This window comes from Mobula birostris, chromosome 9, assembly GCF_030028105.1.
Source record: "Mobula birostris isolate sMobBir1 chromosome 9, sMobBir1.hap1, whole genome shotgun sequence".
NCBI classification, from domain to species: Eukaryota; Metazoa; Chordata; class Chondrichthyes; order Myliobatiformes; family Myliobatidae; genus Mobula; species Mobula birostris.
In genome coordinates, this window is record NC_092378.1 from 39,641,314 (window position 1) to 39,668,731 (window position 27,418).

Sequence of the window (27,418 nt, forward strand, 5' to 3'; positions counted from 1 at the left end):
TTGTGTCCCTTGTGAAGAACTGAATACAAAAAAGGAGGGCCTTTACTCTGATAACTAATTGTTAATAGAAATAACGATTAAATAAATAAATATTGATGGAGCACCTCTGCTCCATCCACCAACAGCAGACTTCCTGGTGGCCAACCATTTTAATTTCAACTCCTATTCCTGTTCTGACATGTCAGTCCATGGCCTTCTCTTGTGCCAAGGTGAGACCAACTTCAGGGTGGAGGAATAACACCTTATATTCCATTTGGGGGGCCAACCTGATTTCTTCCCTTTAAATTTTTCCCCTCCTCCTCCCCTCTTCTTCTATTGCCTACCCTGGCTTCTTACCTCTTCTCACCTGCCTATCACTACCTCCTGAGTCACCTCCTCCTCTTTCCCTTTTTCCCTATGGTCCACTCTCCTCTCCCATCAAATACCTTCTTCTCCAGCCATTTATCTTTCCAACCCACCTGGCTGCACCTACCACCTTCAAACTATCCTCCTTCCCCCCGCCACCTTCATATCCTGGTGCCTTCCCCTTCTTTCCAGTTCTGAGGAAGGGTCGCGGCCCAGAACGTCAACTGTTTATTTATTTCCATAGATGCTGCCTGACCTGCTGAGTTCCTCCAGCAATTTGAGTGTGTTGCTTTGAATTTCCAGCATTTGCAGACTTGCTCATGTTATAAATATTTATTGATGTTTTCCTTTCCCAGTCGTTGGAATTGGTTTGTGCAATGAAATAAAGAATGGTGCATATATAATGCATCATTCTGAAAAACCAGAGTTATATAAATCATTGACACAAAAAAGAAAATTTACATTTAAAACTGAACTTCAACATGTTCCAGCTGACCTCTTTGCACTAATTTCTGTTTCTATTCAATACAGACATTAAAAGTACAATACCTTTTGTTTAAGTAGTGAGCAGTGTAAACTAATCCAATGTGCATTGGGAGACCTGCATGCTCTTCCGTCCAGATAACATAATTAATAATTCTAAATTAAACAGTTTGAATGCTATGTTTAACAAAGGGTAACTGCTCTTTACAACTGCCTTGACTATGCCATCGTTATACCCCAGGGCTTATTGACACTTTGCTCTCTAAGAATTTGGGAATCATTTGATGCGAGAGTTCACAAATCTCTCTCTCTCTCTCTCTCTCTCTCACACACACACACACACACGATGGTTCAGCAAGTTTATGCAGTGAATAGTGATGCTAATTCAATTAGTCTGGACCCAGAAGAAATTTTTACTGCGGTACCTGATCTTGGTTGGTGCCACAGACATGCTGCTACAATTAAGCTAAGGGTACTTGGAATTTCCATGGCAGCGGGAGGAAGAAAAAGAGCAAAAGAAGAGAAAGAGGGGATTAAAAAAAAGGGAAGAGGGATGAGGGAGGTGGAGGAGAGAGTGAGGGTGGGAGTTTGGATGGGGGGTACGGGGATGGGGGAGGCAGGGAGAGGGGGTGAAGGGGGGAAGGAGAGTGGGGGGAGAGAGAGTGTGGGGGGAGAGATTGTGGGGAAAGAGTGTGGGGAGAGAGAACGAAATAGAGAAAAAGCGATAGAGGCTGAGGGAGAAAACAAGCAAAATGCTTGTTCAATTAGCCTAATCTGAAAAGAACCACCATCAAGTTACCAGAGGATATTCATGAAATTATGTTAAAACAAAGAAATTACACTTCTAATACAAAAAAAAAAGGCTGAACTGAAATCTGCAAAGCAAACGGGGAAATCCAAGAGAAAAATGTTCATGGAACTAAAGGTAAGGACCAGTAACAGGCACCACGTGGCTTCAAGTTCCAGCCTATTTGTTGAAGGAGGAGATTTCAAGTTTAAGTTGTTGTCATAGACAAGCATTCACAAAGTACAAGTGCCATTAAAGTTAGTTTTTTTTTGCAGCACCTCAGTACAGTACAAAATCAGGGAAAAAATTGACATTAATATTGATTATAGATATTTTGTACATCACAACTGCAAGAATATTACAACTTGTAGAGTAAGTCATGCCCCACTTGAGTGTAAAATGTATTAATACTGATGAAACATTTATAACATCATATTGGGCTTTATGCTATGAGAATTAATGGTCAATGATGGTGACATAAGAGAAGATGTGGATGCTTGTCGTCCCGGAGCAACACATAAAATGTTGGCCTAACTTGATGGTTTAGGAGCATCAACGGACAATAATGAACAGGCTACATTTCACATTGATACCCTTCATCGGGATTGGAAAGTGGGGAGATAGCCAAGTATAGAAACGTGTGCGGGACGGATGGAGCAAGAGCTGACTTGACAAAGCAATTCCCGCCACCTGTGTTAGGCTTCACCGATGTAGAAGAGGCTGCATTGGATGCGAAAAATGACACCTGTGTATTCACATGTGAAGTACTACCTCACCTGGAAGGGCTGTTTAAGGCCCTCAGTAGTGGTGAGGGAGGAGATGGAGGGGCAAGTGCAGCACTTAGCACAATTGCAGGGATATATAAGTGCCTGGAGGAGATCAGCGGTGAGGGATGAGTAGACAAAGAAGTCACAGAGAGACTCCCCTGTCTGCTCGTCTGGTGGGAGGATCCTTCTGAACATGGGAAAATGATGTGTTGCATGCGGAGGCTTGGGGGGTGGGACAAGCAGGGAAGGGAGTCCCTGGGGAAAGTGGAGAGGAGAAGGGAGGGAGGGAAGATGTACTTGGTGGTTGGATTCTGGTTGGAGATGGTGTAGGTCATGGAGATGAAATGTTGGATGTGGAGACCTATGAGGTGGGACGAGCGGACAAGGAAGGCAGTCATGGCTCCCCACCTCCCCACCCCCCGCCACCGCTTTGAAGCCTTCATGCACATCGTTTCTATTTCCCACAAATTGGCACTCATGTAATTCAACAATCCCCACTCTCTCCAGACATAACAAGGGTTTCCCTTGTCCTTACTTACCACCTCATGAGCCTCTCCATCCAACATATCATTCTCAATAACTTCTGCAAACTCCAGCAGGATCCTGGCATCATGCACATCTTCCCTTCTCTGCTTTCTGCAGGTATCGCTTTCTCCATGATTTCCTGCCTGCTCAGCAATGCCCACCGATCCAACTTAAGGAACTTATCACTGCAACCATGTTAAGCACCATACTTGTGCCTGCACCTCCTCCCTCACCACCTTAGAAAGGCCTGCAAACCCGTCAGTGTCATTCATTGCATCCGGCACGGCCTCCTCTGTGTCAGTGACGCCCAAGTGAGATTGGGGAAAATCACTTTGTCACCCCACCACTGCTGTCCACCAAAACAGCCAGGAATTCCTAACAGCCAGCCTCAAGTGGTCATCCACATCCCATTCCCACACTGTCATATCTGTCTTTGGCCTCCTCTATTGCCAAGTTGAGGCTAGATACAGATTTAGAGGAAAAGTGTCTCATATTCCATCTTGGTAGTCTCTAACCTGACAGCATGAACATCAATTTCTACGATATTCAGTTACCACCTTCCTCTGTCATGCTCTTTGTTTTTTCTTATCTCCCTGGCCCCTTTACCCGTTCTGTTTCCCCTCCCCTACTCCCTCTATTTGCCAACAACCCACACGTTCCTCCCTCTGGTTCCCCATCCCATCTCCTTCCCTTTATTCCACGATCCACTGTTCTATCAGAGTCCATCTTCTTCAGCTCTTTGTCTTTTCCACCTATCACCTTCCAGCTTCTTATATCATTCCCACTCACCCCTTCTTCATCTGCCTGTCATCCCCCTGCTCAGCTGATTTCACATATCCAATGCCAGCATTTCTTCCCTCATTCTCCTACCTTTTTTATTGTAGGTTCTCCCCTCTTTCTTTCCAATCCTGATGAAAGGTCTTGATCTATATTACTGACTGCCCTTTTCCCCTCTATGGATGCAGTCTGACCCATCGAACTCCTCCAGCATTGTGAGTGTTGGGTCAGTAGTCACCATGGATAAAAATAAGTGTGCAAGACCAACACCGCATTACTTACTGTGGCCTTGAAGCTTCTGCTTGATCAGTCTGAAGCTTTTCCCCACCTTCCACTTCCATAGTGCAATAGACAATGCGATTCGGGGCCACTGATCTCAGCCCTTGTACTTCCATTATAACAATCTGAAAATGCAAGAAGGAAACTTCAGGCTTGGCAAGAATTTTGAAAATGCAGACATTTCTTCATTCTTTAAGACAATTTGCCTGGACATAATGGAACTGATGCTTTCACCAGTGATATTTCCCTGTACTTGATTTGAAGAACTGCTGAGAGTGGAGGTCAGAGGGATGCTAAGAGAGGAGGTTAGAGGGATGCTAACTCTGATTTCTCTGGACTAAACATCCCATGAGGAACCAAAGCAAGCAGGCGCAGAAACAACAAGGGAGCAGCCAGTGGACACAGATATCAAGTTTATAGACTGATCTTCAGAGAAATATTTCAACTGAACTTTGCATTCTACTTCAAATATCCTAAAATATTTTCCTTCATTGGAAATATAATGCATCAGGATTTGTACTTAACCATGATATTCCTCAGACCAGTTCAGAACAAATTGCTGATTGTGCTTGCAAACATACAGGTAGGGGCAACAACAGACTAAATCAGTTTTACATCAGCTTCAGATGAAAACTACTCGACAGAAGCAAAAGGTAAAGTTAATTATCTGCTTCTCAATAATTTCTCTCCTAGAGGCATATATTGATTCTTAATTTGTAAAAGTGACCATGGGTGGAAATCCACCCTTCCTAAGTAAACAACACAGGGATTGATTCTACTTGAGCATCAAATATTGGTTTCTTCTGCAAAATTATTCATTACATATACATAGCTTGAAGCATTGAAATGTACAGTAAAATGTGTCATTTGTATCAATAACAAACAAAGTCTGAGGATGAGCTGGGGGCAGCCTGCAAATGTCACCATTCTGTCAGTGCTACATGGTCATGGGTAGAACATACAAACTGCCTTACAGACAGCAGCAGGAACTGAACCCTGATTGCAGGAGCTGTGAAGGGTTATGCTAGCAACTACCCTGCAGTGCTACACTATGATATATAATCAATATTCCCAATCTTCAGATATGGACCTAGGTTATTCAACAGAACGCAAGTGGACCTGGACGGGTGATGGTCTTGCAGAACGTATAGGAGTAATGATGGATAGCGCGAAGGGGCAACTGACCAAGCGATATACAAGAGTAACTGGGCGCAGCATGGTCAGAGTGTGAATCATGAACAGCCAAAGAAAGCAAGATGACGCACAATCGAACCACTTGGGACACAGAGGCAGCAGACAGTGTAGGGCAAACCAGGATTATATGTGGACAGGGTGAAGGGCAACTAATCTGAGAATTCACAAAAAGACACGGCCGCAGGGTGATAATAAACGGACTGCAAAGTGTGGAGAGGTGCGGGGTGAAGGAGTTAGCACCCCAGGGAGGATGAAGTATTAATAGTCTGTGTGCACGCGGGCCCAGTAGTGTGGAGCTCAAGCGGACCGGAAAGGGTGAAGGACAAGTGGAGCATGTCAGGATGGATTCAACATTCAAGACAGCTTAATGTCATTTCCAGTACACAAGTGTAAAGGAGAATGAAATAATTGTTACTCTGGATCCGAGGCAGCACAAAAAGAAATGTGACAACATAAAGAACACAATAGTAATAACACACAATAAATATAAATACATAAGATAGCTTGTATACATGGATAGATTGTGTATCCCAAAAGTGATACTAGGCACAGGAATGTCTGTACATAGGGTGAATCTGACAGGACATGATGAAGTAGTGGATGACACTAAGGGGTAAATTACCAAAGCATTCTTACAGCAATTGGCCACGGGGGAAGAAGGACAATTGGACCTCATTTTGTAAAGAGGGTGTGGACATGGAAGTAAACAGTATTAATGTGGATAGGTAAAAGGGCGGCATGAAAAACAGCCGGCGAGCTGGAACTCAAGCTTTCCTGAAAGAGTGTAGCCCTGGTGGATTATGTAGGGTGCACCAGGAATAGACGGACAGGGTGAAAGGCATCTCATCAGAGAATACATGACACCAAAGGGCCACAGGGGTTTGGAAGTAGAATGCAAAATATGAAGAGTTGACGAGCTATCTCACCAGGGAAAGTGAAGTCAGATCAGGCAGAGAAAGTGAAAGAATCACGTGGGAGTATGCAGCGGGGAGAAGTGCAGAGGCAGAAGGATGACCTGGAATGGATCTGGCAAATGGAAAAGATATAAAAACCAATGCACCACACTATTTTCCCGTGGGAATGCACCCAGGTTGTTTGAGTTGGTCTGTGCACAATTAGACAATCCAGTAGAAGGCAGTAGATGAAAAGGTTAAAATTCAATGTGAGATGGACAGCAAACACACTGGATACTCACCACCCGGAGATCGGGCACAGAAGTGTGCTCCATTCTCAAGAACAGGCCACTCTTAGTGACTGTGCAAACCTGTACATAGAGTCTATTGGCCCTCCAAGATATCCAAATTGTGTGACACTTTCACTTGAACTTGTACAGCTCTCTGGCAGAACAAAATAATTAAAGGGCACCATCCTGAAATTTCTACCTACACCCTCCGCCCTGTCACTGTATCTAACATCACCAACAAATTCCATGTGTCCTTTACTGCCTCTCCCAGAAATTACTTCTGCTCCGCACTTCGGGTTCTGTCAATAGCAAATCGATCTTTGAACTTTTTGTTCTGGGGAACATTTGATGTGTGGGCTTTGGAATCAAGTGCGGTTTGGTCTCAAACCTTCGAGTGAGCGAAGCTGCTGAGAAAGCTGCTACTGGTAAAAGTGTGCAAATATAGCAGTAATGACAATTATACACATATTTCTATTTCAACTGATTGAGTAAAGGCTCAAATCATCCCAGAAATACAAGCAGCTATACTGAGTACTTTTATTTATCTACAGTTTAACAAATCTCAATTTTAATGCCGCAATTCATGGGAAAACTGTTAAGCGTTAATCAGGATTTAGCAGTGCTTCAGTTACTATGGTAATATCCCCCTTGCTGTTCAATCCATGTAATTACATATCTCTGCTCTTCGCTCTGGCCTCAAACATTTCCTTTTCTGTCAAGGAAGGCAAATTGACAGACCTGAACAGCCTGCTGCTCCACAGCATCATCTGTGTGATGGGCCAGCTGTCTAAAGGTATGAAAATGCAGTTAATCTACAAGAAAATAATGGACCTGATACCTTACTTAATTTTAATTTTTGAACAATTCCTTCCCATTTCTAGGTTTCAAGAAATTGTTATTCACTCCAAGTCAGTTCCTTAAAGGAGCAAATATCTAAGACAAAACTTGCTCCTCTTCATTCAGCATACCCTTCTTGCTACAATTAGCTCTCGGGCTAATGAATTGACTGAAAAGACTGAAATGGCTACATATGGCAGAAAAGCATACATTACTGCTAACATGGCATGAGTTTTGGTGAATGAAGAGCAGGGTCATCAGCAGGGGCACGTTAGGTACTGCATTACTTCATCATATTCTTCTGATTTTCTGAGGAGAATAAAGTGGTGCAGCATGCCTCAAAGAAGGACTGGAACGTGAGCCCTTCTATCCAGAACCACAGATTCGGATCCTTCTGGTATTTGAATAATTATGGAAAACATTGGAAGTACAAAACAACACAAAACGCTGGATGAACTCAGCCAGTCAGGTAGCATCGATGGAAATGAATAAAAAGTCAATGTTTCACTCTGAGACCCTTTGTCAAGCAACTTGATGCCTGCCTAAAGACAAAGAGACACTTGGCAGACCAAAGTACTCCTTTCATCGCCACCAATTCCAAGAAGAACTGCAAAGAGGGCATGGCATTCTCTTGCGTCAATGTTATGAACAATACAATGTACTTTTGGTAACAATACGGGAAAAGTGTAAGTGACATTTCTAGGTCAGCCAAATTATGTTAAAAAAAAATGTTGCCTTCAAAAGGCTTAAAGCGAATCTCCAAGTGCGATGACCTAAGCAGACTGTGTGGGGTGAACCAGGAGCAGGGATGGACAGAGCAAAAAAGTGAGGAATAACTACAAATGTACAACAGGAATCAGCTGCAAGGTGAAGTACGGCACTGGGAAGATGATTGCAAGCTGTGAAAAGGATGTGGACACAAGAGCAAACAGGGCTAGTACAGATAGACGTAATGGGTGGCCTGGACATGGTGGGCTGATGGGACTGTTTCAATTCTGACTGATACCATGACTATATAATTTACCTTTCAATGCAAAAACGTAATTCACACCTAACAGTCTTCTAATAAATAATCTTTTCCTGTCCAAAGGGAACAGGAATGACCATGAAAATGTGATAAGGATGAAATGCTAATAAGGAGAACCCACTCTGCTGAGCTGATCTATTACCATAGAAAATATTCTGCTCACATTTATTAATAAATTAAAACCCTGTTTGTTTCAGGAAAAGCCTGGTTATGAATGAGCTTCAAAAAATAGTAGATTCTGATTACTTGCACTCTGGATTCTATAGGAGAGTGAACACGACAAAAGACAGTGAGCATCAACACTGTACTTCCCCACTAACCCATGTGACGATCCACACAGATGCCTTTATTGAAGTTCTTCTTGGGCTTTACGAGTCACTACCCCAATAATCAGCACTGAGGAATCTCAAAACTTATGGGGTTTGACCAATTGCTATTGTTCTTGAAGAAACCTTTCCATCAGAGATGTGCAAATTTAATAGAGGTTCCATTCCCTCCCCCACCTCCACAGCGATTTAGATTCTATTTGCAGCTTCTTATATGTTGCAATTACACAAAACTGAGGGCAACAGTGAGCAAGTCAAGTTTTATCTACCTCATGATATGGCTTCAAGCTAATGACGACGATGCACACAGTTACTACACAATTAACTTAAGAGATAGAAGTTGAAGACCCTTTCTCATCTTTACTGAACTTCATCCCAGTTGAATTCGGAGGTCAACGATGAAGACCTGGATATCTTAAGTTATGTACATCTTTATTACTGTGTTCCTCTCTCCAACAACCCATTGGAATTCTGCTTTAAGAACATTGGGAAAGAGTAATCCTGCAATTTAAGAGCCACTGACTGTGTTCGTCTTTTTCTCTGCTGGTAATTTACCTCAATTCAACGCATTTCCAAATGGCCAAACAAAAAATGACACTTCCATTCTCCACACTCTCAATTCCAATAGTTCAACTATCAAATTAGCACTAAAAATGTCAAATCTGTCACTCTGCACCAAAAGAAATGGATTGTGACTAATCGTTTGCTTCATTTGCACCCAGTAAACCAAATCAAGATCCACATTGGTCTCAATTCCATTCAGTCACAGCTGTCAGCAGCTCGTAGCAAAAGCTCCAAAGCAAACACATTCATTCTTGTCCTTGATGCAAATGTCAACAAGATAACAAATCATTTAACAATTTGGCAGCACCTAATTAAAAATTATAACAGTATATGGATTCCCAATGGCTCCATAATTTTCTCACCTCTAACGTGAATGACAGCACGACATCCGACTTAGAGAGCTGAATTTCATTTTCGTCGCCAATATCCAGAAAGGAGGAGTTCTGAGACCGCTTCAGCTTCTGCAGTTTAAACTCTGGGCCTCCCTTTGCCACTGGAAGACTCTCTAGGTTAGCCATGAGCAGGTTGACAGACGATTTTAGTTCTTCTATATACATGCTTTCCATGTCCTTTTGTACGAACTTTAGGAATTTTCGTTCCTTGAAAAAGATTGAGTTGTTACGGTAAATGTATAGCTAATGTTAGAAGAGTTACCAGTTTAAAAGAAGGTTAAAAGGCTCGTCATGATTGGATATTTCCCAGAGTTAACTCAGAGTGAGCCTGGAAGAATCTGGCTTGAATTTTGCCCTAATTTGTGACTTTAATTGATTATCCAAAATCCAATTCCAAACAGATGCAGGCACAAAACTGGAAATGGGACATAGAAGCAGTACAAAAATAAACAAAGACCTAAGATTTGTAGCAGAACTTACGGACATTAACTTTGATATAATCTTAGCTAACCTTCTCAATTTATCAAATCCTCGGGATCTCAAAGTAAATCCTCATGATACAGCAACCCAGGAGAATATTCAGGAGCATCCATAAAATATTTATTTACTTCATTTCTTTGAATGGTTTTACAAATTAATTAAAAAAACACTATTGATGAATGGGGGGGGGGAGGTAAAGAAGGGCCATTGACTGACCATGAAAACTCATCTGATGAGGTTACTCAGGATCTGCTGAGTTCATCTTTGATGAGGGTATTGGTGGGCAAGTCAACAGCCAATGCCAATGCTGGAGCTTGGGCCAAAGAGACTGTAAAGATAGTGCCCATCCACAGCTTGAGAAAGAAAAAGAAATTTGTGTTATTTCAATCCCTGACTACCCTTCCTCACATTCACCACTCAGAGACTTGCCCCTGATAGATTCCTTTTCCCTCTGAGTGACTCCAGAATTAGCATTTTTCCAGGACAACTTGAATCTCCCACCTGTTTAAACTTCTAAGCATACGCTGCAATTTTTGTTTATTTCAAATTTGAATTTTATTCATAATAAAAATACTTACAAAACAATAAACAGTACAAAACCTTTTACATTTCTTGTTCAATACATTCAGTAGTGTTAACTTTGTTTAAACTATAGCACATTGTGGCCCCAGAGGTTACCATTTCGATATTTGAGAGGCTGCTCTATACGGCTCAGTCCCTTTGTGTGTGGTAGCAGAAGCAGCCTAGACTTCAGGCCTTCCCCCTCAGAGCCTTTATGTTGGTTGCACCGAGCTTCAATGCATCTCTCAGCTCATCCTCCTGCAGCCCAGAACATGCCAACTGCAGCATTCCTTTACAGTCATCTTGCTCTGCTGGAAGTTTCGGGCAGCAAGGGACGTCCTTCACTGAGTTGAAAATCTGATGCCTGTCTCAGTGTGTTTCCCTGGGAACAGCCCGCAGATCAGAGATTGTTGTAATCAGTTTCTAACAATTTACAAACTGCGCATTGCAAGTATAAAAGAAAGCTCACTAGACTTTTCCTAGCTGGCTCTGTTTCTGATTTTAGTCAACAGTGCAAAATATTTTGAAGGATATGATGGTTGTGGACTGAGGATTGTGCCCTGTGCAAGACCTTAAGTGACATTTAGAAATATCCTGTCACCTCAGTGCAAGTGCCTAAAATTACTCTACCTATTTTATCTCATATCTCAAGCAGTCCAGCGAGAATGCAAGTAGAATAAGCAATTAGGAAAGCTGACAGAATTTTATTGTCTATCTGTAGATAACAGGAGGGCATCATGTATATAATATTGGTCTCCTTACTTGTGAAGAACATAAACATACGGAAAAGTTTTACTCACTTAATACCTATAACATGTAGGTTGCTGAACGAGGAAAGATTGGATCAGAGAGGCTTGTATCTGCCTGCATTTGGAAGAGGGATATTTTTGCAGAAATGTATATTATCCCAAGTGGTCTCAACCAGGTGAGGATATTTTCTTTCTTGGGTGAATCTGAAATGTGGGGTCTGCAGTTAAAAATGAGGCGCAATTTAAGACAAAGATAAAGCATTTTTTTTTTCTTTACGGTGTGAGTCTTTGGAAATCGCCTTAAAAGGTTGAGGAATCTTTGAGTATTTTTAAGGTGGAGATAACACAGTATTTGATAAGTGAGAGGGTTAAGTATTATCGTGTGTAGACAGTTTAAGGTTACAATCAGACCAGGCGTGGTTGTACTTAACAATGGATCAGGCTTAAGAGGCTGAATTATCTGCCATGTCTAATTTGTATGTTTGTGGTCATTTTAAAATAAGCCCAATGTTTTAACAATCTTAAGTATAAGCATAACTCGACAGAGAACACTTACCTTTGCGAGCTGCTCAGCCATTTGCAACCTCCCGTCCAGTTCTCGGCGAATCTGAGCCGCTTGTTCATCAGCATTGTCCAGCTAAAGTCAGAACACATGACAGGAATTAGTGTACAGTAGGGCAAAACAACCTGGCTACTGGAAACTGGAACTAAAGTGAGATGATGCTGAAAATATCCAGACGGCCAGTCATCATCTGTGGAGACTTATGTGACACAATTTTCCGTCTCCCACTGTTCCACCTGTAAAGCTCCTAGCATCTCTCACCAAGGTTGCACACAATGCTTCTCAGGAGCTTAGTCCAGAATTCCTGGAAAATCTAGCGTCAATGGAAGGGCTGCAAGAATTAGTGGTTTGACAACTAAAGGTACCATTTCATGAAGTACCTTCTAAATATTGTCAGGTAAAGATAAAATAGTTGTACATTCATAAACACATGGAAATATTTTATACTTCACATTCTTATTCTTAAAACAAGCATATTTGAGCAAAGTAATAGAGTTGGATAGCACCAAACCAAATCTTTCAGCCCATCGTGACCTGCTGACCACTGGACTTATTTATACTAGCTCCATTTATCCATATTTGGTTCGTATGGATTCTACATGCCGATGGTGCAAGTGCTTGCCTTAGATGCTTCTTAAATGTTGAGAATGCCTGCCTCTACCACCTCCTAAAGTAGAATGCTCCAGATTCCAAGCACACCCTCCAGACACCACACTCCCTCTTAATCCTCACCTTAAACCTATGCCCTCTTGTTTTTGACACTCTCACTAAAATTCTCATTATCTAATCCAGCAGTCCCCAACCACCAGGCCGCGGACTGGTACCGGGCCACAAAGCATGTGCTACCGGGCCGCGAGGTAATGATATGAGTCAGCTGGACCTTTCCTCATTCCCTGTCACGCCTACTGTTGAGCTTGAACGCACGCGAGATCATCACCCACGCGTCATTCATGTCAGCGCGGGAAGGAGATCAACTCCTCGAGCTTGCAAATGACGGGGAGCTGAAAAGTATGTTTGACATAACATCTCTGCTGGCATTCTGGATCAAAGTCAAGGCCAAATATCCTGAGATAGCCACGAAAGCACTGAAAACGTTGCTTCCATTTCCAACATATCTCTGCAATGAATGCAACGAAAACTAAATGGCGGAATAGACTGGACATAAGGAACCCCCTTCGAGTATCGCCGTCTCCTATCACCCCTCGATGGCACCGTCTCATTGCAGGGAAACAAGCCTTTCCTGTCCATATACATATCTAATTTTTCTTTAAATGATAATATCGAGCCTGCCTCTACCATTTCTACTGGAAGTTTGTTCAACACTTACTTCAAGCTCCCCTGTCCTCCCCTGATAATTGATGTATCACTATATTCATGCGAGGAAAATATGCGCTGTGTGTTTAATATTAAATTCATTAGATAATCCCTTTTAGAAACAAAATTGAGTGTATTTGCCACTTATCACCTATATTCCAGTCGAGATTAACAGCACTCTGCCACCCCGCCCCGAACAGAATCGCCAAAAGCGATTTGTAGAAAAAAATCAGCACGGACACACACGCACACACAGGTGCCCGCGCAAGGCTTCATGGTCATGGTAGTCTTTCTCGGGGTAAACACAACGTATTTGACTGCTACTCTTGTCCGTTGACAACCCTACCCCCCCCCCACCCCCCGTCGGCCGGTCCGCAAGAATATTGTCAATAATAAACCGGTCTGCGATGCAAAAAATGTTGGGGGCCCCTGATCTAATCCAATCTATTTTCCATTATTTTTCTATTATTATGCATTGCACTGTACTGCTGCCACAGAGACACCAAATTTCATGAAAATTGCCAGTGATATTAAACCTGATTCTGATTCTATTTCCATCATAATTCTGTAGTCAGGCCTTTTTTGTCTGTAAACACAATTCTTCTGCATTCCATGTACAAAGCACAAATCTGCAAAGTTCTCACCCAGAAACAACTGCAGTATTATTTTACACATTGAAGACAAAAGCAGGAATGTTTTTTTAAGCATGCCTTTTATTCATATTCATTAAGTTAACACAGAGGAGGTGATAAATACTATGTATTTTTTTAAAAATACATCACTCAGTTCAAACCAAAATTGAACCAAGTGAAGATGATGATTTGACTACTGAGAAGAAACATTTAGGAAGTAATGCATGATAAGAAATTGATTTAAAGAACACTGAGAAAAGCATGGGCATAGATTAGAACTGAGATATCAGTTGGGACCACCAGTAGTCATGTAGGGTTGATGGATGAAATCATTCCCTTCTGAGCTGAAATTTTCACAGTTCTGCCTTTGTTATCCCAACATAAATAAAACTGAAGCCATGTTTAACAATATTCATCATGAATGAAAAATAAATGAAAAGACAAATATTATTTTATATTTCACATTCTTTCACTAAAGCAATATGGATTTTTCTTCTTTTTTCCTGCCTGAAATAAAGTTGTACTAATTACTTAGCACCTTTTATGATTCCAATTATCACAGATGTTTCAGCTAAGTGTAACCACTGTGGCAGTCTGGAAAGTTTGTGGATCTTATGGAGAAAGACTCGATAGAAGAGCCCAAACTAAAGCCATCCAACGTTGCAAAGGTCTGCAGATGACCACAACAAAGCTTGTCTTCTGCTGAGCGAACATTGGGTTGGGAGCGGGGTGGAGCAACACCAACTCCAGCCTGGAAGCCGCGCTACACCATCCCTGGTGGAGTGCACTGGCTCTGACGCCTCTCTCCTGGCAGCTGTAAACAGGTGACATTGTGGCTTGAGGCCTAGTCCTCGCACACAGAAGATAGTAAGCACATCATGCACGTATTTGGGCATCTTTGTGCCATTTAGAGAATCTGACTCCTGATTTCACAGCAGAGTTTAATTTATTCTCGTATTCTTTATCCCCTCCCTCCCCCACCCCAGTAAAACTTCTTGCAACTGCCGTCAACAGCAATACAACATGCAAACTTTATCTCCACTGAGATTTCAATCTTATGGCTTAAGAAATGACTTATTTATTTGATGAGCAGCCAAACTTCAGTGAATCAACTTTTCTCTATTATGTGTTATCTACAGGGCAAACACACAAACTGTATATCTTGTAACCTCATAAGACTTGATGTTTAGCCTCAAAGGTTTAATTGCATTACCCTTGGAGAAAACAAGTCACCTATGACCTCTAATCTATATCTTATGCACACTCAGTGGAAAAAGTCATGGCATTTTCAGCTCCCTTGATTTTGGGTCATTCCAGGTTCCTGACTTACAGTCTGCTGTTCATTACTGCATTGGGCAGGTTATCCCAACCCCCTGCTCAAGAAGAGACAACAATTTTAGCGTGTAGAAGCAGGCAGAGTGGATACGGGTTTAATCTGCATTTCAGCCCTACTCAATGTGCCCATGTTCATTTGTGTTTTGATAGAGAACTCCCTGGCAACCTGTACCTCCAGATGGTCTCCATAATCTGTGTGCACAAGGAACATGCCTGCTGAAGGCACTGTTCGTCATCACCATGTTTATGCCCCTCTAACCACCTGGATTCATTCTCCTATTACAGCTTTCATTCTTCCAGTCGCAACACTCCCCTGTGTGGCAGAGCAGGTCTACCATAAGTAATTTCTTCCTCCCCCTCCCCCCCCCCCCCCCCCCCGTAGACCTGTAATTCTGATTACCGCTGTCTGGCAGTGCTGACATTATGCTTATTGGGTAGAAGGCCCTAGGCTAACGCGCAGCATGGACACTTTTGTTTGTACTTGAACTGTAAATACTTTTGCACTTTTTCTAAAAGTTTTCCAGCTCTGGCACACCACAAACACACTTGCACTGAACGTGATATTTTGCGGCCTGCCATCTGATTTTTTAAATGCACCTTCATAAGAGCACGTGACCTTCCCCAAAGCCACGGTGTGACATTCTGTAACTGGAAGGGCTACAACATTGTGCGATGCCCTTTTAAGAGCTGCAGCAGAGATAACACCTGTTGCAGCTGCCAGAACTTGGAACAGATCAACAGAGAAAACTGACATTGACCTGGTGTGGTGGTAACCCAACAACATTGACCTCTCAGCCTCACAACTGGAAATGTCAGTTCTGGCAAGGACTTCCCCAGTGTCAAAGTGACTCATTATGTTACTTTAACATTGTTAAAGCAATTTTTGGCAAAACTTTCATTTAATGTCTCATCTTAATGAATTTCAAGTACTCCTTCAACACTGCACTGGAAAGTTAGTCTCAATTATGGGAACTACCTTGAATTATCAACCTGCTGACTTCCGTAAGAACATCACTATTGTGCCAAATAGGACAAAATGCAGCCCCACTCCTAAACCAAAGCACATCAGATATCTATTGGCAGAATCAATGCACGTCCTGACTCCTACACAAGAATTTGGATTGTTAAATCGGTACGGTTCTCTGATTGGCAAATTAATAAGAATTAGCTGTTTATAATATTAAGGTACATGAGTACTTCGGAAATAGATTTGTAAGTTCAAGTACTAATCACTCTTAATGATAATGATCACAAAGCAAGCATAAATATATTATTCCATTGATAAGCAGGCCTGGAACTTTCTGATCTTTCCAAAGCCTGTGGATTAATGAGTTAAGAATCTATTTGTACATAATGCCTAACTTCTGGCTAAGAATAGCAAAACATGGATTGACAGCATTGGTGCCTCAGATAATTAACTACATGTCTACCTAAAATACAGTTACCGTTTACTTACAGGCCCGTGGAATCCACTTACACTGTGGGAATACTTCAAGTAAGCCATTACATGTAGTGAGTGATAGACCCTCTTCCAAGAAGTGTCGCGTTACCAACCATGGAACTCCTAAGTACTGCAAAGTGAAAGCTTTCTGTTCCCCTCCCCCCCCCACACAAGAACAAAGGCCTGTATTGGACATCTGGCAGCTGCTTCAACTTAAATTCACTCTAGACATGGGTTGGCATACTTGACAGCAATGACAGCATAGACAAGTCTGCTCTACTGTCATCAGGAAGCACACTCTGCCAATCCACTTTGACTCTCTATAGGACACAAAGGTACCACATTAGTTAAAGAAAATTGCTGGAATGTGTAGCAAAGACAAACAAAGTCAAAAGAACAATATGTCCCAGTTTCTCCTAAAGGCAGTCTTGCACAGATTGTTGGATCGTAACGCTGCAGTTTCCTTTTTCTGTGTTAACTTTAGCAGTAAAACAAGGTTCGGTGGTTGAAATGAAGTCATAGTGTTGCTAATCCTCCCTCAGAAATCAAAGAAGAATGTTGCTTTCTGTTTATTGCTATTTAAACTCCTGTGCCATTTAAAAAATGCAGATTCAAGTTGGTGAATGGGTGTCTGGAGAAAGTACACAACATTGAAAGCAGTACATTTTTATTCTTAATCACCGATGACATTGTTATTGTTTAAAAAAAAACGTTCAGCAAATGTTAGCTGGTAACAGATGTGCCATTACAATTAAAGGGACACTGAGTCCTTTACAAAACTATCAAATTTCCATAGACCAGTGTAAAACGTAGTTAGGCTCCATAAAACAAATGTGCAATAACTGTCCATAATGAATTTCTAATCATCTTCTTTGGGATATACTGGAGTAATTTAAAATCTTCATTCTCATTTTCAAATCCTTCTACAGCTTCATCTACTGAGAAATGGCATACAATCTCCAACCTCTGAGGTATCTCCACTTCTCCACCACTGACTCAGTATCTACCAAAGTTCAATAATTGTTTCACTTGGAATTATTGGCTCAGATATTACGGTGACATCTCAGAAGGACACTTCCTGGAATAACTGACTACAATGTTGAGTGTCATCCACCTGTAATGTCTCTCTCTCTCTCTCTCCACAGACGCTGACTGTTAGCACTGATGTCACTGTCCGCTGATTACAGTAAAGATGCTGACTGCACTCTGACATCATCATTGCACAGATCTCACTATGACAGATGCAGCAAACCTATGTCAGACATCACACCCTGCACAAACTGATTTCAGGGAGGTAGCACCCCCCCGCCCCCCCCCCCAGTCGACCTCAAGGGTGTATGTAATACTTAGTTTAGTGACTTTGTCTAATCTGTAAAACAAGTTGGGTATATGCAGAAAATGTGACATTAAAATATGTACATATTATATTATCATGTTTATTCTATTACAACTTTAAGCAAGTCTACAGGGAGTTTGGCCTCATCACGTATGACATCAATAGGGTAGCTCCTTAGCAGCTAGCCAGTTAATTTAAATCACGTTAGCTATGCGAATGAATGAATGACACCTGTTAAACTCACCTCAACATGTCTTTTACATTTTAACCCACCATGGGCAATAGAAAAGTCGCAGTTGCAAACAGTGCAGCGAGCAACACTGTCATTATTTTTGAGGTTGACTGTAAAGCCCGCCCACAGAGAAAACTGATAGGTCTACTTAGCACTAAGACAGACCAATCAGGATGCTCAATCTCTCCCTCAAAAAGGTCGATTTGCGGGATATTGTATATAATTTCCGGGCGTCAGGGAGCCGCTATCAATATGCGGGAAACACCTGGAACTTCTGGGAGAGGTGGGATGTCTGCTATGTAAGCTAGTTTGCAATCGAGCGTCCATGTGACATATGCTTTTACTTTGCTCTCATCAGTGGCTGACTGCAAATTCTAGCTCATTTAATACCTCAACATCACACTTATTAACCTGTGCATACAGAATTACTGCAAACCAAACATTAACACAAGTCGAGAGGAATCATCCATACAATGTTTGAAATAATGTAACAGCTTCTGGGCTCCCAAATGTGTACAATGTCAGAAGTTCTGTTCCATATAGTTTAGTAGTATCAGGGCTGAGTACTGGTAGAATCGGTCAAATGTGTATCTGTTAGCTTTCTCAAATGCTTTACCATAAGAAAGATAATTTTTTTGAAAGATGACTGGGTGAGCAAGCATTCCCTGATGTGTTGTCATCAAAGATTCTTTCCCTTGAACCAAGTACATTCAATAGTTCAAAGGTTCCAATTAACATCAGAGAATGCATACAATATACAACCTGAAATTCTTACTCTCTGGAAATGTCCTCAAAACAGAAGAAAAGCCCCAGAGAATGAATGAGAGAAAGAAGTAGGAACCTCAAAGTCCCTATCCCCTCCCATGCACCTTCCTCCTTCCCCCGCTTAGTCCAACGGAAATCATCAGCACTCCAACCACCTACCATGCAAGCAACAGCAAAGCCCCAAAGAGAGGCTATAGTCTACAGCCCATCAAAAACTATCTGTTCATCCCAACAGTTCGATATCTCCACCTATGTGAAATTCTACTTATGTTTAATAGAGATCAGGGGCACCTCAGTTTAATCTGATACATATTGTAAAAGCCAACATTGGAACATTGCCTTGAATATTGACAGCAACCACTCATGCACAACCCAAAATAATCAGAGAGAAAATGGAGACTAAGTTGGAAAAGGTAACTAAATGATTGGAATGTGGGGGGTGGGGGAAGAGGGGGGAGAGGGGTGTTGAGAAGGGCTCTGAAGGAACAAGGAAGAGGGCAAGTGTTTTGCATCCTGAGGTCTGTGTGTGAGTGCTGTTAGAAAGATGAAGAGCCATGTCCTGATTTTCTCTATCCTTAAGCTCACAGACAGCAACACTGGAAACATCTGACATGTCTGACAGCACCCGCAGAGAGTGAAAAAGAACAAAATTAACTTTGCGTCATGATCTGAAAGATTACATATGTTTCTCTCTCCACTTGCCTCTCCTACTGAATATTCCCAATATTTTCTGTTTCTACTTGAACTACATCATGCTTTTCAGATAGGATCACTTTTAGCTGATCCTTCTTCTTTAACTTGGGCTCCCCTTGACCTGTGCATTATCAAGGTCATCATCCCCTCAGATCCCTTACCTCATCATAAAGTGTTGCTGAGGTCTGCTGTGAATTGTCCACATGCTCCTGCCCCTGCTTTAACTGCTAGTGTGTCTCTACACTTCAGTGCAATGACTCTGAGACAGAGATTTCAGCAAAGACATTTACTTCCTCATGCATATTTGCTAAAATTAGGATTGTTATCCACAAACTCCATGTAATGCAGTCCAATTTCACCCCCTCTCTGCTGTAATTTAATCGAAGTCACTTCTGTTTACTTACGGATCTGTTACAAGATATCCTTCTTTACAGGTCCTTCTATCCTTATTCTAGGGGCTAAAACACCAAATATCTTTTTTTTAAAATGTCAAATGTCTTAAACTTACAGAAACTATACAGATATTAGATGCAAAGAACTATATCTCTCGCCAGTTTACATCTAACCCCCAATCACCAACCACTTGGCTTATACCTTAAGGGAAAAATATTTCAAAGAAGCTTTGAAATTAGACTAAAAGTTGAAATTCCAGTTAAAATTTATCATTTATACTATTCCATTTCTCTTGAGATATTTCTTTTGAAGATTTCCACAATGCCGCAGCCAGGTTCTTTTTTCATTGAACTGTTTGAGAGATCAAGGTCAATACCAGTTGTTATAAAAGTGCAAAGGGAACTGTGAATACATTTTAGAATAAACAGCCAATTACATTAGATTAGATTAGATTCAACTTTATTGTCATTGTGCCGAGTACAGATACAAAGCCATTTAGCATCTGACCAGAAATGCAAAGAATAGTGTTACTTACGAAATAACTGTGAATAAAAGAAGTGCTACAGTACACAAATATAAAAGTACTGATACAGTACAATACGGGTGCAATACTGCTTGGCGCTGTGATGAGAGGTTCAGCAGCGTCACAGCATCAGGGAAGAAGCTCTTCCTGTGCCTGCTGGTGCGGGAGCAGAGGCTCCTGTAGCACCTACCGGATGGGAGGAGAGTAAAAAGTCCAGGGTTAGGGTGAGATGCATCTTATTTATGTGAGTGAGGAAGCTATAAGCAAAGTTTATTAAAATGAATAGGATACAACAGCAGCTCACTTGGGCTGTTTGCAAGGGAGATTTATGGATCAACATTAGCACTGCATTTTCTGATTACTGGTAACTGTTTCCAACTAAACCCTTCCATAATTGTACCGGACATGCTAAAAACATTGTATTAATGGCTTGTCAATCTCATTCTCTATTCCTTTTAATCACAACCAAAGGCATGGTGACTTACAATTGCACATTTGAATAAAATATTGACATAAAATATCATTGTTTAACTGCACTGACTGAATGAATGAGTTTTGGCTGTATCTTTGTAGTAACGTAACGCCCACAGTTGTAAGGGTACTTTTCATATAACAGTGCACGTAAAACTTACATGAATCTGTTCCTGAATATTCTACATTGAAAATCAACATAAGCACATCCAAAACTGGAGGGAGCTCAGATATACTGGTGTCAGTTGCTTTGTTAAAACTTGCAGGTGTAAGGGGGTTTCGACTTTTATGTTACTGCGGAGGCTAATTAAAATGGCGTTTTTGTTATGTTCATCTGGGGAATGCGGCTTTGTTGTGTTAAACGCTGAGAAAGTTTGTGCTAGCAGCTTATTGTGGTTTAGAGGGTGATAAGAGGGTGCTATTACCCAATTGGGATAGTTGTTATGGCTTTGGTGTATTTGAAGATACTGTTTGCGAGGGGGTTTGGGGGCAGAAGGCGGGAGAGCGAGACAGAGGATGGACCAGGTGCTGTGAGTCTGCTAACGGGGTCGGACCCCGAGCGGGACGTTCGGCGAGGAGACGGAGACGGACTCGTGTGGAGCGTCTGGTGGACCACCGTTGTTGGTCCCAGGCGGCCGGTCGAGGTGGTCCGAGGGGGTCGCAGGGTGAAGAAGGTCCTTGAGCTCCAACGGTTTTTGTGCACGAAGAGATTGAACTTTGATAAGTGTTGGCGCCTTTTTTTGCCCATTACTTTCCTCTCTGTATCAAATGCATATTAATGTCATAGAATTAGTAATATCTATAAACTGTAAATCATTTAATTGCATCTGGTGTATTGTCTGTTACTTGGGCGGGGTGGGGTACCTCACACAGCATCCACACAAACGAATTACCCAGTTTGGCGGGGCTGAGGCTGTTTCCCTAGACGACAGTGAGCCGAGCGACCCTGAGGGTGGCCAGGGGGGCTACACAGGTTAGAGTACAAGAACAAGACCAAACAAAATAGAAGTAATAATGGGCTATTTATCCCTTGTGTCTGCTCTACCATTCACTAAGGGTATGGCCAAATCTTTTACTAAAGTGCTACTTTCCTCCACTAACTTTATATCCTTTAATTTTCCTCAATATCCAAAAATCTATTGATCACTGTCTTGAATATATTCAGCAACAGTCTTTACAGGCCTATACGGTAGAGAATCCTAAACAAAACACTATTCTTCAGGCAGACATCCCACCTCTCCCGGAAGTTCTGGGAGTCTCCTGCATATTAATAGTGGCTCCCTGATGCCCGCAAATTATATACAATATCACGGAAATCAATTTTTTTGAGAGCTAGCGAGAGAAAGCAAGTGAGAGCGACCACGAGAGAGAGCGAGAGCAAGCAAGAGGGAGCGAGCAAGAGAGAAAGCAAGTGAGGGTGCTTGAGATCGCACGAGCGATGACGAGAGAGCGTGTGCCAAGACAGAGCGAGAGAGAAAGCAAGCAAGAGCACGCGAGCGAGAGAGAAAGCGAGCGAGAGCACTTGAGAGCATGTGAGCGACCACGAGAGATATAGAGCGCGCGAGCGAGAGCGCACCATGAAAGAGTGTTCCAAAAAAAATATAAAACGTACGTCACCCCAGACTACACTAGAGAGTATCCCTGCCTAATAGGGGTCAAAATAATGACAGTGTTGCTCGCTGCACTGTTGCATCAATGACTTTTCTATTGCCCATGGTGGGTTAAGACTGTAAAAGACGTGTTGAGGTGAGTTTAACAGGTGTCATTCGTTCATTAGCATAGCTAACGTTATTTAAACTAGCTGGCCAGCTGCTAAGGAGCTACTCTATTGCAGACATCCCACCTCTCCCGGAAGTCTCCCGCAAATTGATGGTGCTACCTCCCTGAAATGAGTTTTTGCAGGGTGGGGTGTCTGTTCAGGTGAAGAAACTCTTCTGCCTGTCGAACTTAAATGAGCAAATCCTTACTTTGAGAGCCTGATTCCTGGTTCTTAGCACAACAGCTAAGGGGACTATCCCTGTATCTATTCTGTCAAGCCCTTGGGGTATTTTGCACCTTTCAATAAGATCACCTCTCTTTCTTCTGAACTCTTGACTGCACAGGGCCACTCCTCTTAACTTCTCCTCATTCAAGTCAAAGAATCCATCTCTTGAATGAACACGAGAAAATCTGCTGATGCTGGAAATCCAAGCAACACACATAAAATGTGGGAGGAACTCAGCAGGCCAGGCAGCATCTATAAAAAGAGTAAAGAGTTGGCATCTTTGGTCAAGACCCTTCATCAGCACTGCGTTGTGTTGCATCTATCCGGAGAATCTCTCTTGTACTTCCTGCATCACAAGTATATTCTTCCTTAGACAACAGTTATACTGCACACTATACACCAGATGCACTATCAGCAGAGCCTTGACTTATTGCAGTAAGGTATCTATACTCTTGTACTTAAATATTTTTGTGATAAAAGCAAAATAATTCTTGTTGCCTTCTGAGTTATTTGCTGTGTCCTCGTATTAATTTTCGGTAATCTGTGAAAAAGAGACTTCTGAACAATGGCACTATTCAATCTTTCACTACTTTAAAAATACTTGGCTTTTTTTAATATTTTTCTACTGAAGTGAATGACCTCACACTCTTCCACATTATATTCCATCTGCCTTGTCCTTTCCCATTCTCTTAGCCTGTTTCCATCCTATTAAATTTTTCTGCATCGATGTTAATCCTCACATTGTTATTAAATATAATTGTTCACATGGTGCACATTATTCTCCAATTTTCATTATTGTACATGCATTTCTTTAGGCAAAAACTTTAGTTTGGAGTTGGGATATCCATGTGACTTTTGAAATCAGATGTACAAAATTTCAAATTTCATTGCAAATTTTGAAGTACATACACTACCTTGAGATTCACTTTCTTGGAGATGTTCATAGTAGAACAAAGGAACACAACAGAATCAATGAAAAACTACCCACAATGATTGATAACAATCAATGTGCAAAAGAAGACAAATGGTGTAATACAAAAAAAATCAAACAAATAAATAAATGCTATAGGAACATGTGTTATAGACTCCTTGAAAGTAATTTCATAGGTTGTGGAATCAGTTCAGTGTTGAATGAAGTTATTCACTCTGTTTCAGGAGCATGATGGTTGAAGGGCATTAACTATTCTTGAACGTGATAGTGTGGGACCTATTCTTCTTCCTGTTGGCAGTAGCAAGAAGAAAGCATGGCTTGGATGGTGGGGGCCCTTGATGATGGATGTTGCCTTCTTGTGGTAATGCTTCTTGTAGATGTGCTCAATGGTGAGGAGGGTTTTTTTCCTATAATGGACTGGGCTGTATCCAATACTTTCTGTGGGCTTTTTCATTCTTGGGCATTGATGCTTGCATATTAGACTGTGACACAACCAGTCAGGATATTCTCAACTGTGTATCTACAGCGGTTTGTCCGGGTTTGAGAAGACATGCCAAATCAGCGTAACCATCTGAATAAGTAGTGGCACTGCTTGTGCTTTCTTCATAATGGGACTTACATGCTGGATCCAGGATAGTTCCTCTAAAAAGATAATGCCAAGGGATTTAAAGTTATTGACCCTCTCCACCTCTGATTCCCTGATGAGAACTGGCTCACGGACCTTTGGTTTCCTTCTCCTGTAGTCAATAATCAACTCTTTGGTTTTGCCAACATTGAGAAAGTGGTTGTTACTGTGGCACCATTCGACCAGATTTTCAATCTCCTTCCACCCCTCCACACCCCCACCACCTTTAACATTTCCTTTCAGGGTCACCTTATGTACAAACACTCCTGTGCCTAGCGTCACTTTACGGACATATAATTAATCTATGCATACAAATGACATGATATACTTATATTTATTGTGTTTTTTAAATTATTTTTTCCTTTATCTTGTGTTTTCTTGTGTTATGTTGGATCTGGAGTAACCATTATTTCATACTCCTTTACATTTGCCTTTGCGAAATGACATGAAACAACCTTGAATCTTGAATATGCTGATTCATCACCACCTTTGATTCAGCCAAGAACAGAGACGTCATCAGCAACTTGAAATCTGCCATTGGAACTGTACTTAGCTTCACAGTCTTAAGTATAATGCAAGTAGACAGGGGGCTAAGCACACAAGCTTGTAGCGCTCCTGGGTTGACGGTGATCATGGAGGAGATGCTGTCGCCAATCCAAACTGACTTGCGTCTGCAAATGAGGAAATAAAGCTCGCACAAGGGAGTATCGAGGCCCAGGTCTTGGAATTTATTGATTAGTTTCAAGAGGATGATAGTGTTGAATACTGTGCTATAGCCAATCCTGATGAATACATCTTCACTGTCCAGATATTCCAAAAGAATACCTGTAGTCTTTCCATTTTATGATTTCATCCAGCTCCTTTCTTTTCCTTTGTGCTTCTGGAATGATAATCCATTATTAGTCTACTGAATATCTTCCCACTAAAAAGGCATGTTGGATACCTTGACAAGTCTGACTAAAAAGCCACATTAATTATGTGTAATTCTTTCTTTCAGCTTTATTATTGATGGCAAAACAAACAACCATCACTGCTCTGAGCAAAATCTCTCTCCCAAGCTGCTGCATCTTGCCACATTTTGCACTGACTTTGAAAATATTATTGACCTTGTACACACTTGTTCTTCATTTGGTCCCAAGTCACTATTCAGTGTTGCTTCACTCATCCAGTAACCTGTGGCTACTTTAATAATGATGTTTATTTGCAAAATCTTGCAGAAGTAAACAACAGTACAGTTGCAAACCAGCAGGTTACTGAGCCTCAAGGATCTACTGTGGCCTGATGATCATCGCATTCCCATTCCCTTGCAGCAATTAAGGTTTAAAAAAGATGCTCACTTCCTGGGCATTAAATGCATGTCAAAGGAATTAGAATCAGGTTTATTATCACCGTCTTTCATAACATGAAATTTGTTCTTTTGTGGCAGTGGTACAGTGCAAAGTCACAAAATTACTATAAGTTACAACATTAAATAAACAATGCAGCAAAAATAAATAATGAAGCAGTGTTCATGGACCATTCAGGGATCCGATGGCAGAGGAGCTATTTATGAAATATTGAGGGTAGGTCTTCAGGCTCCTGCACCAAGAGGGCATGTCATGGGATGCTGAGGGCCCTAAATGATGGAAGCCACCTTTTCAAGGCACTGCCTCTTGTAGATGTCCTCATTGGTGAGGAGGGTTGTGCCTGTGATGGCACTGGCCAATTCTACAACCCCTCTGGCCTCTTTTGATAACGTTATTGGATTCTGATGTTTTTAAATCCAAGGTTTTTTCAAAAAGCAGGAAAGAGGCATGAAACTTGCTGCTTCACAGTCATTCTATTAAGCACTAATAGAACAAAGAAAGTTGAGCAGCAGGCAGTGATAAAGGTCTAGTAAGTGAACAGAGGGAGAGGCAAAGTCAAAAGCAAAAGGAGATAGTGCTGCTTCATGGTCAGCCTTTTTTATACATATAGATAAGAAACATTCCTTTCAGATTTGCAGGTGAGAGGTGAGAGTCAGCCAATGACATACCCACTATCAAATAATGCAATACCATGAGAGGCTTCCAGAGGGTTCCAGAAGCATTCAAATGTAAACACTATGGGACATACTAAATGAGATAGATAGATTAGATACTTTATTGATCCCAAAGGAAATTACAGTATCATAGTAGCATTATAAGTGCACAGATATACAAACAAACAAATATTAGTAGAGAGGCAAGAAAGAATAAAACATAAGTTACTTCAAACAGTCTAACAGGAGGGACATCACTTCTCTGGCTATAGGTTGACTCATTATAGAGCCTAATGACTGAGGGTAAAAGTGCTCCTCTGTTCAACCAAGGTGGCATGCAGAGGGGGAGAAATATTGTCCACAATTGCCAGGATTTTCCATGGGGATCTTTGTTCTACCACAGCCTGGAGTGGGTCCAGTTTGACTCCTATAACAGAGCCAGCCTTTCCAAACAGTTTATTGAGCCTGTTGGTATCATCCGTGTTGGTGCTATTGCTGTGATATTCATACTGTGACCACTAGGAAATATACTAATCAGGAGACAATTAATTATAAAACTGCAAAAAAGTTAAATTGCTGGATCCAACACTGTCCATTGGAACATCTGTACAAGTGGTGATGCAACCAGTCAGAATGTTCTCCACCATACACCTGTACAAATTTGCAAGAGCCTTTGGTGACATACCAAATCCCCTCAAACTCCAAATACTGTAGAGTAGAGGCATGCCTTCCTCATGATTGCATCAATGTGTTGCGTCCAGGATCAGACACTAACACCTAGAAACTTGAAGCTCCTTACCCTTTCCTCTACTGATGATTCAAGGTGGACTGCCATGTGTTCTCCCAACTTCCCATCCTGACATCTACAATCAGTTTTCTTGGACTTGCTGATACTGAGTGCAAGGT

General features: G+C 41.6%; 1 protein-coding gene across 6 annotated transcripts in view; it reads right to left on the reverse strand.

Moving 5' to 3' along the window:
* Positions 1-27,418, reverse strand: part of cadps2 (Ca++-dependent secretion activator 2) — a 706,406-nt gene that overhangs the window by 396,558 nt on the left and 282,430 nt on the right. For all 6 annotated transcript variants that reach the window (XM_072267874.1, XM_072267873.1, XM_072267872.1 and 3 more), the window contains exons 4-6: positions 11,833-11,913; positions 9,457-9,693; positions 3,967-4,088 (exon numbers count right to left, since the gene is read on the reverse strand). In XM_072267874.1, coding sequence (XP_072123975.1) covers positions 3,967-4,088; positions 9,457-9,693; positions 11,833-11,913 — 440 coding nt within the window. The remainder of the gene's footprint in view (positions 1-3,966; positions 4,089-9,456; positions 9,694-11,832; positions 11,914-27,418) is intronic.